General features: G+C 49.6%; 3 protein-coding genes and 7 non-coding genes across 10 annotated transcripts; 5 read left to right on the top strand and 5 right to left on the bottom strand.

Annotated features, from left to right (window-relative positions):
- Nucleotides 1-315: 315 nt before the first annotated feature.
- Nucleotides 316-388, top strand: POX_tR028. Its single transcript has one exon. It is a non-coding gene; the product is annotated as a tRNA-Lys (tRNA).
- Nucleotides 389-1,701: 1,313 nt separating this feature from the next.
- On the top strand, nt 1,702-3,570 carry POX_a01235 (uncharacterized protein; the record flags this gene model as incomplete). Its single annotated transcript, XM_050110165.1, has 5 exons — nt 1,702-1,894; nt 1,954-2,115; nt 2,176-2,483; nt 2,551-3,177; nt 3,238-3,570. The coding sequence occupies 5 exons, from the start codon at nt 1,702-1,704 to the stop codon at nt 3,568-3,570; spliced, it is 1,623 nt and encodes a 540-aa protein (XP_049973933.1).
- An 878-nt stretch (nt 3,571-4,448) lies between these two features.
- On the top strand, nt 4,449-4,521 carry POX_tR029. Its single transcript has one exon. It is a non-coding gene; the product is annotated as a tRNA-Lys (tRNA).
- A 1,780-nt stretch (nt 4,522-6,301) lies between these two features.
- Nucleotides 6,302-6,374, top strand: POX_tR030. Its single transcript has one exon. It is a non-coding gene; the product is annotated as a tRNA-Lys (tRNA).
- A 2,101-nt stretch (nt 6,375-8,475) lies between these two features.
- On the bottom strand, nt 8,476-8,548 carry POX_tR018. Its single transcript has one exon. It is a non-coding gene; the product is annotated as a tRNA-Lys (tRNA).
- Nucleotides 8,549-8,660: 112 nt separating this feature from the next.
- On the bottom strand, nt 8,661-8,733 carry POX_tR017. The gene has a single exon. It is a non-coding gene; the product is annotated as a tRNA-Lys (tRNA).
- Nucleotides 8,734-8,927: 194 nt separating this feature from the next.
- Nucleotides 8,928-9,000, bottom strand: POX_tR016. Its single transcript has one exon. It is a non-coding gene; the product is annotated as a tRNA-Lys (tRNA).
- Nucleotides 9,001-9,113: 113 nt separating this feature from the next.
- On the bottom strand, nt 9,114-9,186 carry POX_tR015. The gene has a single exon. It is a non-coding gene; the product is annotated as a tRNA-Lys (tRNA).
- A 2,615-nt stretch (nt 9,187-11,801) lies between these two features.
- Nucleotides 11,802-12,506, top strand: POX_a01234 (uncharacterized protein; the record flags this gene model as incomplete). The annotated part of the gene is made up of 1 exon (XM_050110164.1): nt 11,802-12,506. The coding sequence occupies one exon, from the start codon at nt 11,802-11,804 to the stop codon at nt 12,504-12,506; it is 705 nt and encodes a 234-aa protein (XP_049973932.1).
- A 3,427-nt stretch (nt 12,507-15,933) lies between these two features.
- On the bottom strand, nt 15,934-17,429 carry POX_a01233 (Endo-chitosanase C; the record flags this gene model as incomplete). Its single annotated transcript, XM_050110163.1, has 7 exons — nt 15,934-16,007; nt 16,088-16,201; nt 16,267-16,500; nt 16,576-16,724; nt 16,792-16,928; nt 17,015-17,080; nt 17,163-17,429. 7 exons carry the CDS (start codon nt 17,427-17,429, stop codon nt 15,934-15,936), a joined length of 1,041 nt encoding a protein of 346 aa, XP_049973931.1.
- Nucleotides 17,430-18,313: the final 884 nt, after the last annotated feature.

Raw genomic sequence — 18,313 nt, 5'->3', positions numbered from 1 at the left:
TATAGTGGACCGCGTCGTGGCCCCAGAATAGTCAATAGGCACCTTCAATGACTGGTCCTTTAATATATAATCAGCCTATATCGCGAGTGCACATGAAGTATTCCCATTCCGGATATTGCTTCTGGACATCTAAATTATGTTATCATAGATGGCACGAATACATAAGTGTTCTGTGTGACTCTAAACAGATGCTCTGTAGTGTCACTGCTATTGGTGCGTTGGGTGGCAGTGACCTTACAGATGCACGGTAAGAGAGGGACTTGTGTTTATTCTGATTTATATTACCAAACTTCAATTGTCCTTTCAACCAGCCCTGCCGGGCTAGCTCAATCGGTAGAGCGTGAGACTCTTAATCTCAAGGTTGCGGGTTCGACCCCCGCGTTCGGCTATTCCTACAAACAACCTGAGATATTTCTTTTTTGCATTGAATCCCTGTTGTGATCCCAGCTGGGTCTCTTCAGCTTTATTTGCAATTTTTGAAATAATGCCGCCGCGCACAGGTGGCCCGGAGTTCTACGGATGACTCAAAATCAAGTAAGAACTGCAAGAAGGTATTTTTACCCAATCTCTGTCCGTCATTTCGAGGCTGCGCGAGGGATTGAAAGGTTTCGAAGAGGGCTGGGCTCTGGCAGCTCAGCATGATGACCCTACCTATCGTTGTTCTTGCATGTGGTGGGTTGTAGACGACATAAACATATTCCAAAAAGACCGGCCCTCCCCAGAATACACGTCAAAGTGGTTGACATCCCCACGGTGACTTTGATTTAACCATTTTCGGAACAATTGTCTCCACGCACGCATCTCAGATCGCATCGACCCCTTAGTCTCTAGGGTACGTAGTGCTTTTCAATACCAACCCACAGTTGTGACACGGGTATACTTCTCTAGCGGTCGCTTGATACATCTTTGCGTGAGCGTGAAAGATGTTAGTTAGGTAGTCTCTCAGCAGAGACATTCACACCTGGATTGATCCTTTGCCCGGGATTCGCTTGGCAAGACAACCGTCCTTGATTTTGCTGGGTTCCATTTATGCTTATTCGCCCACCTGGTACAAAACATAGTTCATCAGACGATACTTAGCCATGTGAAGAGCGTCTCGAAGTAATTTATGCGTAGTAGACAGCGATGCTCCCCCGCCGGGTGTTTAGGCCCATACGTCGACTCCAGCGGCAAACACCGCACAGGTGTTTGACGGCGCTGTAGTCCCGAAAAACCACCTTTGTCGAGAGGAGTGTCCTCACATACGTTCTGATTGTCATAATCCCTCAACTACTCCTAAGCGAGCCCCCAAGTGAAATGGCTGATTAGCCGACGAGTCCACAGATCAGCGTGGGGGGAGCCCACTCCCGGCAATTGCTCGGACATCCCGACCTTCGGAATACCCGCAAGATTGAAGTAAACTAAACCCATGGGGTATAGATCTGGGGAAATGCGGGGAGGAAATCCAAAAGCCCAGGTGGATAGAATTAACCAGCGTCATCCAGTTGATGGGGCTGATCAGACCCTGAAGATATAAGTAAGCGATGACCCCGGATGGCTACTAGATTGCCTGTGTCCCAGTCTGGTGTATACAAGATGCCGCGAGTCGATTTACTATCAACCTTGCTGACTTTCAGTCTTTGTTCTGCCCTTGTTAGTGCTTCGGTGAGCCAACATGAAAGACCGAATGTAAAGCCTAGGCAGCCCAATTTGGTCTTTATCATGACCGATGATCAGGATCTGCATCTGGATTCGCTCGATTACATGCCCAAGTTGCAGAAATTGATTGGGGATGAAGGGACTTTCTTTCGGCGTCATTACTGCACGATTGCTGTCTGCTGCCCGTCGCGGGTGAGCTTGATGACTGGCAAGCTGGCACACAACACCAACGTCACTGACGTAAATCCTCCCTATGGTAAGAACCGTCACAGATTGTCAATCGGGTTGCCTGGCGAGCTAAACTTATTCACCCAGGTGGATATCCCAAATTTGTGTCCGAGGGCCACAACGATGACTACCTGCCCCTTTGGCTGCAGGAGGCGGGCTACAACACCTACTATACGGGCAAGTTCCTCAATGCGCACACGACGTCTAATTACAACAAACCATACCCGAAAGGCTGGAATAGCACAGATTGTATGTTACGATGATCTCGAGATGGCTGGAAGAACCCATGATGTTAATCCCGACGGGCAGTCTTGATGGACCCATCCACGTATAGCTACTGGAACTCCACGTTTCAACGCAATCACGATACTCCCGTGGTATCAGACGGCTACTCCACGGATATAATCACTCATCGCTCCCTGAGCTTCATCGAAGAAGCACAGAGCTCTGATCGCCCATTCTTTATTGGCATTGCTCCTATTGCACCCCATGCGAAGACGGCCGCGGTGCAGAATTCATCCATCCCAGCGTTCACCGACCCGGTGCCCGCAGAGCGACACGCGAATAAGTTCCCTCATGCCAAAGTTCCTCGAACCGAGAACTTCAACCCAGACACGGTACGATCCCAATCTGCATTTGATAGAAGTGAAAAAAAAAAAGAAAAGAAAAACTGATGAACAACAGCCCAGTGGAGCTAGCTGGGTACTTGATCTGCCTCGGCTGAACTCGAGCGATGTCGACTACATGGACAAGTATTACCGCCGACGACTCCAGTCCCTACAAGCAGTTGATGACCTCGTAGAGAGCGTGATATTGAAGCTCAGTGAGTCTGGACTGCTGGATAATACTTATATATTTTACACTTCCGACAACGGTTATCACGTTGGCCAGCATCGCATGGTCCCGGGCAAAGGATGTCCTTACGAAGAAGATGTCAATGTTCCGATGATGATTCGAGGCCCAGGTGTACCAAAAGGCCGGACGGTAGATTTTGTCACCTCTCACACTGATATCGCCCCGACTTTGTTTGATCTCGCTGGCATTCCCTTGCGAAAAGACTTTGATGGTCTCCCGATGCCCTTGACTGCTCCAGCGATGCGGGTTTCCAGGTCGGATCCTCGCAGAGAGCATGTGTCAGTTGAGTACTGGGGCACCAATCTCCAGGAGGGTGATATTGGGCGACTCTCGCCCACTGGGCCCGCAGTCGTCTATGGCAACAACACCTACAAGGCTATGCGGGTCATAGGAGACTCGTACAATCTTTTCTATTCGGTGTGGTGTACGAACGAGCATGAGCTGTACGATATGAAGGTCAGTCAATAATGCAACTCGTTTCTTCTGATCATGTGAAGTAACTGACACTCGCTCTAGAACGACCCCTACCAGATGCGGAACATCTTCAACACCGCACGGGGCAGGCTCCTCGGTCGTGATACTAAACAAGTCATCTCCCGATTGGATGCTCTGCTACTAGTTCTCAAGAGTTGCAAATCCACGGAATGTACTCGTCCCTGGCAGGTGCTTCATCCAGACAACAAGGTCACCAATTTGCGTGAGGCATTGCAGCCTAAATACGACGCTTTCTACGCGGCACAGCCCGACATTAGCTTCACCGCTTGTGAGTTGGGATACTTGTCGCAGTCAGAGGGACCGCAGGAGGGTTATACGTACCGACGAGATGGGGACTGGAGCTACTGGGCCTAGACGACAATTTCGTGAACTCTCTCTATGGCATATCTGCTCTGCGTACTGCAAGTGCTTTTGCTTGTCATTCTCGCACCTGATTTCTCAACACTACCTGCTTGAGCATGACCATACCGCAAACAAGATGATGCTTTTTCCCATCGCATATATAAAGTTGATCTTTTGAAAATACTCTGCGCAGCCTGAAGTTTCGGAAGCACTTTATGCCAGCGCAATTGGTACAGTGAATCAACCGAGTTTATTCAAATCCTTCCCAGATAGTGTTATTTTTTTTCTCCCTTCGATAAGGATACTTCCAATCATCCCCAATATCTATTGTGCAGATTCCACTTCCTCTGGGTAGCTTCAGCAGATCAATTGTGTTTCAAGAAGCACGGAGGTACCGAAAGTCTCGATCTTCATCTCTCGAGACTCTTTAACTCGCAAATAGTACTTACAATACTCTTCTCACTTTGACTCCTCGTAGCGAGGGCAAGCCTTAAGTGAAGCGAAGCAAATTATCAAGAAGGAGAAGTGACTTCTTTCATGCATTACGCAGCGTGCCATGAGCCGGTAGTCAGTACGATTTGATGGTGTCGACTTCATGACCGAGTACCGATTCAGACTCGGGGTCTGTCCTAATTTCATGTAAATGTTGTCTGCCTGTAGATCTGTCGTTCTGGGGAAAAGTCCGAGTTCAAAATCTCTATTGGAAGCACTTGGCATTTTATATAATCATTTGACATGGTCTTGGATGTTCGTAGTGTTTTCAATAAACGCACGTGACTACCTATTCAGAGCGTTTTACCCGTGGGGCCCGGGTTACGGACTGTAGATAGACAAGAAAATCGAAAAAGAGAATATGTTGTCAAAATGTTGGCAAGTCTTCAACCAGCCCTGCCGGGCTAGCTCAATCGGTAGAGCGTGAGACTCTTAATCTCAAGGTTGCGGGTTCGACCCCCGCGTTCGGCTATTCCTAAAAACAAACCTGAGATATTTCTTTTTGTCAATCTGACAATTGATACATGCATTTCCAGTCCTTTTTTTTAGGCTCCGCCATCTGGAGGGTTGCGCGCAGGAATTTCATACGAGGAAATAGGCTGTCTTTTTACCTAGGCGTTTGCGTACCTACTACAGGAGGGTAGTCATGGCCCGACGTCTGCAAATGATACAGGTGTACCACTGAGTTGATAGGTGACTGTATCACAGAGCCTGTTACACAGTCAGTTCTCACGCGTATAATATGAAACAGATATGAAGAATTGACTACGTAGCATGATTCGGAAATAACAGCCTTGCCTTGAATTCAAAATATGCAATACGGCTGTTAGGTTGGGACCCATGGGTTCGTACCAGAGAGAATGAGAGAGGATGGAGATGGCGAGATTAGTGGGGAGTGAGTTCATGCTGCTCAGTAGATCTAGTATCACTGTCTACATCCTTCGGGGTGCATGTGACTCTATGGTAGCAATCAAGTGGATGATCATGATCGAATTTGAAGCCCACTCCCGCCGCTCGCTTGTGCTTCTAGAGGATCAGAGCCTGGTCTTCTCTGTCTAAAGAAGATGTAACATCACGGCAGAATACAGGATCTTGAGGTAACTCTATCTCTCATGCGTACCGTTTGGTATCTTAAAGCCCTCGTCTTCCCCTTCTTCTTCAATAGACTGCAGAGGGTAGAATTGCACTGTCCGCGCTTTGAATGCGCCTCGCCTGGAATTCAAATTGATCATTCTTTGGTATTTCATGACTAAGATTCATCATGTCTCAAAGATGTTTGTTGCGCCTGGATTTTTTTTCTTACGTAGTTCAAATCCCAAGCGCTGTGAACACCTCGGTAATGGCTATCGGTCCACCTTTCGCTGGTCTAAGACTCGGAGCGCTCTATAATCAAGTCCGTCGATGTTAACGTACTGTGTGTGTGGTCTTGGGCCATGGTCAATCGATGCCCTCGCCACGGAGCACAGCGTAGCAGCGTATATACGAGGCTCTTCGATATAAGAGTTTTGATACAAATTTGTCAATCTATGGCAGAATCCGACGACATTTTTTAAACATCATGTGATGAGCCCGTCCACGTTCCGAATTTCTCGCCTTTCAGACCTGTAATCACCCTATATACCAGCATTATGACCTTCAAATAATCTCATTCGTTTTACAGTGCTACTTGGGGGGAAAATAAGCTTATCTCGCAGTATTACAATTTGTGTTGTAACGGGAGACGTGAGTTCTTGGGAGTGTTCCTCGCCATTCATAAAAGGATAATGTATATGGATTTCAGTGTTCACAACACGTGGGGTCAACATAGCTTCAAACGAGGGTGTCAGCAATCCTAGATCCAATGGCTATGCTTGCACTTTTTGCCACCCCTGCAGAGTCTAGCCAGGATAGCAGTATGCTTGTACGACCATCGACTTGCAGCTTTTCAAATGAGAGCTCTGGACCAAAAAGCACCATATAGCTAACCACTCATGGCACTTTTATATAACGCTTTCGGTACGGACTAAATGACCTGGTACTACAGTGAGTTAGTATTCTCGGTCGTACCGGCCTTTCATACTCGTGAAGGCGGAACTCTTTCCCCCACATTTGTGGAGCTATGCATATCACTAGGTACCCAGCCGGGACTAGGATGGTGTTCATGCATGATCTTTGCACTGGCGAATGATAGAGGGAAGGTGTAGATGTAAAGCTTTTTCCACGTTGTCTGGCTTGATAAGGTCAAAAAGTTGGCAAGCCTTCAACCAGCCCTGCCGGGCTAGCTCAATCGGTAGAGCGTGAGACTCTTAATCTCAAGGTTGCGGGTTCGACCCCCGCGTTCGGCTATTCCTACAAACAAACCTGAGATACTTTCTTTTTACGTCCTTGTTTTTTTTTATTAAAAAAATTCAACTTGCTACATCCCTAGATAGAGCAATCAACTTTTTTCGAGAATTAGATGAACCCTCCTCCCAATTCCAGTGTTCGTTTTCGGAGCCAACACGGAACTCTCTTTCTAGCTACGAGTAGTAATCATCTGCCATGATTTCCAAATGGTCTCCCGCTCAGAGACCCTCTTCTGGCGGCGCTCCTTGATCATAACCAAGTTTTGGGGTGTCGCGACATAATACCCTGTAGGGAGTTCGTGCTCAAATTTCTTGGCGGGGTGTAAATATTAACCATCTCCAGTGACATCCTTTCTGCACCGGGCGACTTCCGTCTAGCCCCACGACTGGGTGATTCGCAGTCAATCATGGCGCTAGCTCACCTCACAGTTCTCCTGTCTCGGGCGTAGTGTACGCTTATTTCACCTAGTGTAGTAAATGTAGTAGAGCCTGACGTCGGGATACACATTGCTCAACTCGTTCTCGACGTGCGTATGTTGGGCTTCATTCAACCCTAGGCCATGATCCTACCTACTGGAGGGGGTGAGGTACATTGAGCCAGGTTCAGAGTCCAGGACATCTTCTATTTCCCGTTAGTAAAATGTTGCTTTGTTCTTCTCATCTCGATTTGGATGGGATATTTCGCTAGTACCTTTCAATATACTCGGGCTTATGCAAGGAACACACTTTTTACGCGGCAGTACCCGTACTCTGTGCGTGATGTGAGTCGGTCTCCAGGCAGGTTCAGCATGCACGCACGCGGGCATGCATTCCGCTTGACATGCAGATTAGATCAAATATAATGGATGTTGTGCTGAGTTCCGTTTACAGTCATTTAACAGGCAGTGGTCCCCTTCAAAGTGACTTTTATCAGCACTCTCTACATCGTCACATGGGGTGAACATGTCCTGTCCCGCTCATAGATAAGTCTTGATCTAGGGAGTAAGGGTGTTACATTAAACATTCAGAAGGACGACATGGGCCGGAACCTTCAGATTGGCCCACAACTGCAGGTCGGTTCGATAGGTGAGGGGGGGGAATGGAAGTGGGCGGGAAGCGCCCAGTCGGGTACCTGATCCATCGTTTACCCGCTCAACTCGAGGTGGCTGTTGATTTCCAAGAGTGTGCATGTGTTTTTGTAATCGTTTGTAGATTGCTATTTTTTTTTTTTTCTTTTCTTTTTTTTTTTTAAGCCCGGTGAACAGAGTGACACCTTATCGGTCATGACACAAGTAACCAAATTTCATGGTGTCAAAATTCATGGAATGTCGGTACCTGGTATTCGTGAGGACGGGAGGATTGTTTGGTGGTGGTGGAATGCTGGAAATATATATGTTTTGAAATGCCCCGACATAACGGCCAGTATTGCCCCGACCTCGATATGAAAACCGACTCGAGTTGACACTAGAGAGCCATGAGTCGGAAATGCGGGCATCATTTGGAGAAAGAGAAATTAGAAAGAAGCCGTTAAGGGTTAAAAAAAAGGACAGCCACGCAGTAAAAAAGCCTAAAGTTGATTTTACACCTCCTTCATGACTGACACATATGTTGCCAGTGCTGGTCACCTGATATATTGATCATCCCCAGGCATTCAATCCATCCATATCCAACCTTGCGAGCCCTGCCACAGTCGCTGTTGCGGCTGACAGAGGCTTAAAACAGCGTATGCACGTTGCACTGCCCCAAATTCCGAATCCAGCCTAGCGTCGCCTTGCGCTCCAGGACTGGGCCTGCAGGTCCAGAGACCACAGACGTCATGGATTTAGTTTGGAGACAAACTTACTGCTTGAATCGACACCTGCCCCGAGCAGAAGATAGTCTACAGCTAGGTCACATAAGCAGAAGTAAGCCTGGCCACGTCCGCACTAGTGATCCAGACGAAGCGTGACCAACACCAACCACCTACAAATTACATAAGCCTTTACCTGACATTCGAGGAGTCCTATGCATAGTTGCGCACACCCTCCCTGGCACAGCATGAAGGCTGTAAAAGAAAATCGACACAGTCTGCAAAAATATTATTATGCCCAAAAAGAAAGATCTCAGGTTTGTTTGTAGGAATAGCCGAACGCGGGGGTCGAACCCGCAACCTTGAGATTAAGAGTCTCACGCTCTACCGATTGAGCTAGCCCGGCAGGGCTGGTTGAAGGCAGGCGAGGAAATTGACATTATGATCGGAGCAATCCGAGAAAGTTCATCCATCAAAAAATCAGGAAAAAGAAGATCTCAGGTTTTGTGTGTAGGAATAGCCGAACGCGGGGGTCGAACCCGCAACCTTGAGATTAAGAGTCTCACGCTCTACCGATTGAGCTAGCCCGGCAGGGCTGGTTGAAGGGCGATGCAGTATATGGTACTGTCAAAGGCCAAGGCAGTTAGTCATGATCGAAGCCAAAAAAAAAAAGAATAGAAAATGAACTTCTCCCTTCAATGAGCGCATCCGTTTTTTTGAGAGCCAGTCCGTGTCATGCCGAAATAAAGTTCAAAAAGAAAGATCTCAGGTTTGTTTGTAGGAATAGCCGAACGCGGGGGTCGAACCCGCAACCTTGAGATTAAGAGTCTCACGCTCTACCGATTGAGCTAGCCCGGCAGGGCTGGTTGGAGGCGGAGGCGGAATCTGGCACTCTGTCACAAATTCGCTCGGCGCCATGATGGACCAAAAAAAGAACCAAAAAAATGATCTCAGGTCTTGTTTGTAGGAATAGCCGAACGCGGGGGTCGAACCCGCAACCTTGAGATTAAGAGTCTCACGCTCTACCGATTGAGCTAGCCCGGCAGGGCTGGTTGGAAGGCGACGAGGTAGATTGAACCAGTTCCTAATCAGCCGGGCCGATGGTGCCCTTGTCCAGACCGGCGGCATGGCAGACACACCAGGTCAAGTTGGCTCCATCGCGATCAGACCGCAGCTGACCCTCCTTGTGGGGTAGGAAAAGGAGGATGAGATATCAAGTACTGTCCATCACCATGCCGGAGTCCGTGGGAGCAGATCGGCAATGCATCGAAGTTCACATAGGGAACTTGGAGTGCATGAAGATGCCAGGTTGTCTGCCCGTGTTCCAGGCTGCGAAGTACCGGGCCGAGATGCACATACAGAGCTCGCATATTGCAGCCTAGTCGGAAGACCCCTGACGAGAGGGGAACGTGACCTGTGGGGGGACTTCGTGGGAGGGGACGCGAACGAGGAGGGTGAATGACGGTTCTCTAAGGCGTGGCTCACGTCACTCAAGGTTGCTAGCGAGACAGATCAGCACGGACTCAAAAGTCGAGACGGAGCCTGGGGAAGAAGTTGAGGCTTGACAAGAGATGAAGTGCCATGAGGCAAGAAGGGGGAAACGTCAGCAAGCAATGACAGATTGGCAGAAAGGAGAAGCCCCTCGTGGCTGAGGACGGACCGAGACCGAATCACGGACCATCATAAGCACTAGCTGTGGCTGAGGCTGAGCAGTCTGGCTCGACCGTATCATCAAGATTGTGGCTTGCGGCTGATGAAGGAGCCTGGAGAATAGACGACAGATTTCCAAGAACACCCCTCAAGATGGTCAAGCACGAAGCGGGTACAATCCCCGAGCATGACCTGACCTTGGGGGCGGCCAAGTGGACACTCTGGCCAGGAGGACGAGACAAATGAGGGTATTTTGGGAGAGCAGGGCAAGGGCCCCGATCAGACGGAGACGGGAGGGATGCACATGTGGATGAGCGACACTCCTGAAGAACGACAGACGCGAGCAATAAGCGCCTTCCGCCTGCAAGACATCCCGAGGAGAGGAGAATCATGTACGCTTCGTGGTCGCCATGAACGGGACGGGCGGACGCTCGCCATCATTCACCAGCGGCAAGCGGGGGCGCGTGAGCGGGGAAAGGGGCCAGCCCATGGGGAATCGTGGTTCTCAGGCATGAATCATGATCATTGCGAGAGAAAACTCGAGTGACCAAGGGATTGGACATTTCAGGCGTCAAGATGAGACCGAGGAAGTCTGAGCACAAAGGACTGGCTCACATATTTTAGGGGGGGAAGGACCTAAGCACGATAAAGGACAAAGGTGTCTGGATCCTGGGCACTAGGCACGCGGGAGTTGCGACCGGAGACTAAGACAGGCAAGTGACGTGACTGGAGTAACGGACCCAAGGTCAGTCTTGAGGACAGATGTGTGTCTTGGGACCTGGACTGGGGCACAGTAATACGAGAGGAACTTCAGCCACGGCAGGGGTTGGAGAGGCTCTGGTGTGGATTGGATCGTCCAGAGGAGAGTGTGTTCCTGTTTACACGACGGTGACGAGGAGGCTGGACGGGCGAAAAGGCGGAGGGAGAAGAGGATGATGACACGTGCAGTTGGGTATCTTTCACTGGGCATACGTAAACTACTGGAAGTTGGGGTCCATGATGGGCGACAGGGATTCTGGGGAGTGAAATACAATTACCACGGATGCTGAGAGGGCGAAGCTTCCGCACTAAACAGACCGTTTCCCACGGGGTGACAACCGGTTCCTCGATCAGAGGACCAGATTAGTTCACACGGCGGTGTCAACTGAGCCACACGCTAATCGCGAATCGGTAGCGGGCTGTCTCCTGTCGGTGTCTAGCCTACAATGGCTGTTGGTTGAGGGTTATCATCCTTTATTTTTGGCTTTATTTTGCGTTTTGCGTTTCTCAGAGTCAGGTACCTGAGGACTCCATCATACGGTACATGTAGTGTGCAATGTAGAACGAACTCGGCAGTCCTGTCGGCTTCAAGTACAATCTGTCGACTATTCTCGAGTGTATAGAGACGGAGAATGGAGGAGAGTCGAGCGAGTCATTCCTCTCGTGCAGCCTCCATTGACCATTGGCTCGAGGAGTTGAAGATGACACTATGCCCAGAACGGATGCCTACAACTCCCTCGAGGCTCCAGTCTCCACCGAGACTCCACTTCGTCTCCATCACCCACAAGGCGAGCAGGCTCCAGTCAACGCTATGACCGCTCCCGCCGATCAGCCTGACAGCAGAAGTGGACGATGTATACTGATTGATAATGTAGACGAGTTGGGGAGTATATAACTCCCGCAGCCCCCCACCATCTGAACATCTTCCATTCATCTTCACATTTTGAAACATCACTTGCACATCGACCTACTCTCAGTAGCCTGGCCGGTGCTCTTCCAAGACATCATCCATCGTCCATCGTCCATCATCTCCTCTGTCTTTTCCCGTCGACCTCGCCGGCGGCTATCTACTTTTTGCATACCACTGATCACTCGCAAAATTTCTCCCACAAACCGTCACGCTGTCGGCCAAACGCCCCCAACAGCCTTCTCCCGAACCCGCCGCCTCTCGCGACGATTCAGGTGCCTCGACCCGTCGCAACCTGACTCGACGATTCTTTCGAATCGGCCGCTCCAACACCGATTCCACCATGCCCGCTCCTATCGAGAGGGTCGAGCCACCCGTCGTGGTACGCGAGCTCCATGATGATGAGAAGCTCGTTGTCGAACATTTCGATCGCCATGTGAAACGGTGCAAGATCTGTGCTCGTGTGCTGGAGACCAACAAGGACTCACTGTGCGACCGAGGCCAGTTGCTTGCTCTGGATGTGCAAAAGTATCTCTACAGTGTGGACGGAAAGCCCTTCTCAGCGGTGGATCGGGAGAATGGCAAGCCCATGAGAGTCAGACTCCCCCAGCCGACCTCGCCCACCCACCGATTGATCGACAACATCGCCAACGGCTTACGACTGGCCTCTCCCCGTCGTGGTCGTGCTCCACAGGTCAAGCCGCCCGTCACTCCTCCCTCTACGTCTCCTCCCCGGAAGACTTCCCCTCTGGAATCCTTTGACGCAACCTACCATGTGCCTGCTCGACGCAATGATCTTGTGATTGAACACCGTCGGCCTCGTTCGCGAGAGCAGGCTGAGTCTCCTCAGCCATCGTCCAGCACGCGCATCATCGAACGATCTCCCTCCACCAACAAACCTCGTATCGTCGTCTACCCTTCACCGCACACCTCGCCTAACCGCAGCTCTCACAGCCGAGGCTCCCTGTACGAGACAGACCTTCAAGACCGGGTGGAGCGCCGCTATGAATCTACCCATGTTCGGCGCCGCTCAGACTACTACCGCTGAATGATTCCACTCTCCATGCTTAAGTATCCGGTTGAGGGAATTCCCACGTCTGACTCGTCCAACACTCCAAGGATTCGATTGCTACTTCACATGACATCATCCCGAGAAAGATGGTTATTGATCATCCTTCTCACATCGACCGCCAGACGGTCATCCCCAAGCTCGAGTTGGTTTCAGGCAAACCTCGATGAGCTGGGGGCTACCCCCTGCACAGAATCACGTTCCAATGGCGCTCTGGGATGCGGCCTTCTCCCCCTACCCCCCTTCTTGACGATAGAACGCTACAGTGATCACTATGATTCAGTTCACATTCATCTGTGTTGAGAGATGCTAGATGTGGTTTCACCCATTTGGCCTGCTTTGAGGTTGAGCAGAATCTCACACGACTGAAACGGTCTTCCATACTTCCCCTTCGAAGGTGTGACCATTCATTGGTTTCGTGACTCCACCACTCCAGCATCCACCAGCATGCAGATGCAGGAGAGGCGGAGAACGACCAATCAGAACATCAGGACATACCCTGTCCTCTCGTTTGCTTGTCTCTTTTTTTCCCCCTTTTGTTTTTCCAAGTCTCATGTATTTCAGTCCACATTTCGTCCAATGGAAGGACACTGGGCTGGTGACTCACACAACGGGAGGGGAGTGGACAGCATGCAGCGTGGTCTGCATGAACATGACGGTCTTTACTTCTGGCCGCACCAAATCCAGAATTCTCTTTTGTACTCATGATGGAAATTGACACGAGCTGCAACTATGTATTTTTTTTGTCGATGAAAGCCTACATTGATGCACATTGAATATTGAAGAACATATATTTTTTTTCTCTCTCTTCAACTCTCGAGCTCGACGCTTGTAAAGAACAGTGAAAATGAAAGTGTACATTGTTGTTTTGGTTTTGATTTACAAGTCAGCCCGCCCGTCGTGGTTCTTCCTCAGAGTTCTCTTACAGAACTGGAAGTGGGGCAACCACTCTCAACGTCGATTTCCATTTCCACCTCGACAAGAAGTCGGGTGGGTTCCCAGGCTGGAAAAAAAAACCATCACAAGATATTCATGGATTGTCCGATTCCTCTACTATTCTCAACAGTCACATCAAAAGACAGTACAACATAAACCTTCAAATAGAAATGTACCCCGGCGCCAAAATGACCAGATGTTCAGTATGCACTCCATATCCCCTTCAATTGACTCAGAACTCCCCGAACAACCTGCATATCACCCCTCTCCCCCCCAAAAGACTTGATCAAATGACAAGGCCAAGTCTGACTCACTCTCTTCGAGCGTGCGGCCGGGAAAAGTCTCGATTTCCGCTCAAGCAGCGCAGGAGTGTGGCTGATCTTCACAAGGCGCACCAGGCGCACCGGGCGGAGCAGGTCCCACTGGATCTGCTCAAAAACTAAAGACCGAGTGTCCTATGAGATGGGAAGGTGAGTGAATAGACCTCTTCGGATGAAACATGGTCCGGGCGGGTGTCTGAGATACGACTAATTCTGTTTTTGGATGGGCGGAGAGGGTCAAATAGGCGTGGTCGCTTGGACTGGACTATACGCGCGGAGGATATATTTGCTTTACGTGAATCGGGTGGCGTTGGAGGATCGCAGAACCGGTGGAGGGTTCAGACAGGAAAGAGAGAGAGAATTCTTTCTTTAAATAGGAAGTTGGAGAACTTCCACACTCTTCAAGTCTACCGTACTAACTACGTAGGAACTCCTCGACTGTCGACTGTCGTTCATCCATTTTGAAGTGGTGTCCGCGGGTGGATCAGCTCAATCTGAGCCGCCCCACCTCCTTTCAGCCTCATCTTTGCCCTCTGCTGGTTCAACCGAACATTTTTAACTCTTCGACCCCACCAGAGAGGCACGGGACACACTGGAGCAGTGGGTACGGTCTACACTGATCGTGTTCCGCCACACAAAATCAAATGACCTTTTTATCTTTTTCAAACATGTACTATTTACCATACGTGATCCCTGACACACGAGACTTGCACCAGCAGGACAAGAAGATGACATCACCATCTTGCATTGGATTCTACTCAATCATATCTTTTCCCCCTCTCATTTTGTTTAAACATTGCCCCATCGAGCCGGGGCGCTCCCCAATACAGTACTGGTGTGAGTGGTGATTCCTCCGCCGCGAACTTTGATTTACATGGCAGCCTGACAAGTCAGGACCCATTTTGATCTTCCAATTAGAATTGCCCGTCAATCTTTCCACATTTTGAAACCCGATCGGAAAGTGGAAACGTGTTCCCTGCCTCGAATCTTGGTGCCCATGAAATAGGCAGATTAGTTACTACATAATGATACATACCTACCTACCAGTACCTATAACCTCTAACTTGGCACACCATCCGTCGAGGTGGGGCATAGATACCTGATGCCTACTAGACTACATGATGTATAAAGCAAATTTCTTATACGTACGCATGCACATATCGAGGTACGTACCACAGGTACTAACTAAAGAGCGTACAGTCATAGGTGCATAGGTGAATGGATGCTGAGAGGTTCCAGCTCCTCCTGGCACCAGGTTGGAACTGGAACGGACCGAGGTTCTGAGTGATGAGCTGTATTGTGTGCAAGAGTACGACCATTTTGGTGTACCTTCCCATTGACTTATAGACTAGTACTAAATCTCCAATTGGACCCGAGATTGACTGCATTCTCATCAATTCAGAGTATCACCTGGAACAAGGTACGGATTTTTCCCAATTTTCCCCTTTCCATTGATGAGAAAAGTTTGTCAGATTTGTGAGACTTTTGAACGGTTGGTCAACTCGACTAGTAGGTTTCAATTCGAAGTTTCCATTGAAGGTTCGTCTTGCGCTCTCAAGCTGAAAATTTCCAGTGGTCCTCGAACCTGATTTGTGCTCCTGTCCAGTTGGAGTGAATTTGGAGTCCCAGGTTTGTCGGCTATATACAGACACCTAATGTTCGACCCCTGCTCCAATTTAGAATTCCTCTATCAGTCCACACCGATCTATGTAGGTCCCTGTGAACTCTATTTGCACCCGATCGATACCTACAAAGGTACTATATCCTTATGGAGGGCTTATCCAAGGCAGCTTCTACACCAGTGGAACGCAATTAGCAGCCCTGAACCTCCTACCTTCTCAAAAATTTATAGCAAGGTATGTAGGGGTTGAAGATGAAAGAGGAAAAAGGCAGCCCTTGCAAAGTTGACAAAAATCATATTTCAACAATCTCAAAATTCAAAGAGACTTGCAAAAAGGACTCGCAAAAAGTCAAAAAAAGCCGAAAGTGAAAGGGGTCAATCTTCCACGTCAAGTCGTGAATCGTGGAATGTCCCCTTATCCCCATCATTCATTCATTTTGCCCCTCTCGCCCCAAAGCCATGAAATCCGCCTCGCTCGTTAGAGAATTTCCTCATTGAGGTTCTTCGTCCTTTATCGTCCGGGCAAGATCTAGAGACTGGAGCACACTCCGCTCTTGCAGACCAATTGATCCCAGCAGTCATTGTATGATGAGCAAGAGTCACCTGTCGTGTAATGGTCAGCTCGTTATATTCCAGAAAAGACGGGAGAAAAGGACAAATAAAAAAAAGGGGGTGAACAGTACCAGCACAGTGTCCCTCCCAATCGCAAGAGTCGTCAAGAGAGGGGTCCGTTGCACACTTGCCGCTGATGCAGGCAAGATTTCCAGAGCAGTCACCGTTGCCGGAGCAAGAAGCTCCTGTTTCCTTGATCAGCACCTGCTTCGATCTCTCGCGACACAATCCGGATGCAGGTAGAGCTTACCTTCGCAGTGACCAGCCCAAGCGCATGAGCTTCCAGTTGGTTCACTGCCAGATTTAGTGGTGGTGGTAGCGAAAGTGGTTGGGCTACTACCGCCTCCGGAGATCAGGTTGAGATTCTTCGCCAGAGCAGTCATGAGCTTGTCGCCCATTGAGCGAAGCGTACTGAAGTTGGTGATGTAGTTTTTGTTGAGGGCGCTCTTGGGCAAAACGGCATCACTCCCCGTGAACATAATATCTGGCAAAGAGGATGATCAGTGGTTGCATCCAACAAAAAATCGAACAAGTCAAGTGGTCAATGATAGACACGCACAGGTCACATCAACATCACCATGCCCACTGTTTCCATTCAAGTCGTCGTCAGGGAAGCAGGTACGGGCCATCAACCACGAAGCCTCTCCGATGACCTGAGGGCTGTCGCCATCAGTGTCGCCGAAGATACCGTAGAACATTTTACCGTCGCTACCAGAATAGGATGCATGAGATAGTGGACTTTTCGCAAACAAAAGTGGAGGATCCCAAATCTTACCAAATGACGGCTCCAATGTTGTTGCCGGGCAGAACGCTCTCGTAAGTAGTAGCAAATTTGTCCGGAATGACAATGAAAGGCACCTCGTAGGCCGCCAGAGCACCGAAGTTGGTGTTTGGCTGACCATCGGGATTGCCCTGAAGAAAAAAAAAAATAAAGGGTAGGAATTAGTCGCTATATCTCTTTTCAAAGAAACTGTGAGATCCGACAAGAGTGTACATACCTTGCATTTGTAGTCCAGACCATCGCAGTCCACATCCATATCAGCGGTCCAGACAAACGCGGCACCCTAAAATGAGAGAAACGAACGCATTAGCTCGTTCTTCGGCCGTGAAAACAACCATTTCCAGTAATAATTGCAAAGACTGTACCTCGCTGAAGCCGCTCCAGTCGCTATGGATCGTGACTCTGGCAGCGCCGCCGTCGCCATTGACGGGATAAGTTGAGTCTCGAGCCGCAACACTAGCCTTGGCAGCAGCGCTCTTCAGTGCCGACACAGGAATGCTCGAGCCCGCGGCGAAGAAACTGGCTGGAGGACCACCAGTGGGGGAATTGTAATCCGCGCCATTGACGCTTTGTGCCAAAGCTGGCGCCGCCAGAGCGAGAGATGCCGCGAGGGCAGAGAATTTGATTGCCATTGTTGGGATTGAGAGAAAGATGGAATGCTTGTGGAGTGGCAAATCGATAGTGAGAGGCTGTCCACATCGTCCATATTTATACCTCCCAAAGAACCGCGAGCCCGCAAGCCCGACGGTCGTGCCGGCGATTATGCCGGCGATCACGTCGGTGAAATGGTATGCTATGCACCCCTGACTACCAAACATTGACACACCCCACAGCACCCACCTGCACTGGAGACTCCATCGTGGTCTGAGTCTAGGGATGCATTAGCCTTGGATTGGTCATATGACAGGAGAGAGACATAGTTGCAGAACATGTACCCAAGCACAAGCAATAGAATTCAATGGGACCCACGTGCCAAAGAGGGCCAGGACTCAGAAATCATAATTCAACGTGAGTGATGAAACCTCCGCTTGGACGCTTACTTACCCCAGTAGTGGAAGCGTAAGTGCTGTGAACTGAATAGCGTGGCGGCGGAGTCTAGCGGATAACCCTCCTTACAACGGACTTGCTCAAAGCTTGTGATTCAAGCAAAGACATGCTATACGCTATGATTGATGTGTGGGCTTCTCGCTGCTGGATCCAGTGCTTCATGCTCAAGGAATGTGTATGCTCTCCACGTTTACACGTGGGGTCCAGAATGATTGTCAATCTTCATAGCTCGGAGCCCATGATGGTTCAATGCAAGAGTAAGTCAGCTGGCACAAGGCCAGCTGTAAATCGCATGCTCATTGGACCGTCATTCAAAGCAATCTACCTCTCTAAGCGAACCCCCCCCCGAGAGACTTGCCCTTCACATCAAAGCGTCTCCGAACTGACTGCGACAGCAAGAGCCTGAAGAAGCTGCGCGACAAGGCGGAGGGAGAGCGGGTCACTGGTATCTAACCGCTCATGGACTAGC

Source organism: Penicillium oxalicum, chromosome I (genome assembly GCF_001723175.1).
Source record: "Penicillium oxalicum strain HP7-1 chromosome I, whole genome shotgun sequence".
Classification (NCBI taxonomy): Eukaryota; Fungi; Ascomycota; class Eurotiomycetes; order Eurotiales; family Aspergillaceae; genus Penicillium; species Penicillium oxalicum.
The sequence above is the reverse complement of the archived record's forward strand: the minus strand, read 5'-3'. Positions and strand labels throughout refer to the sequence as shown.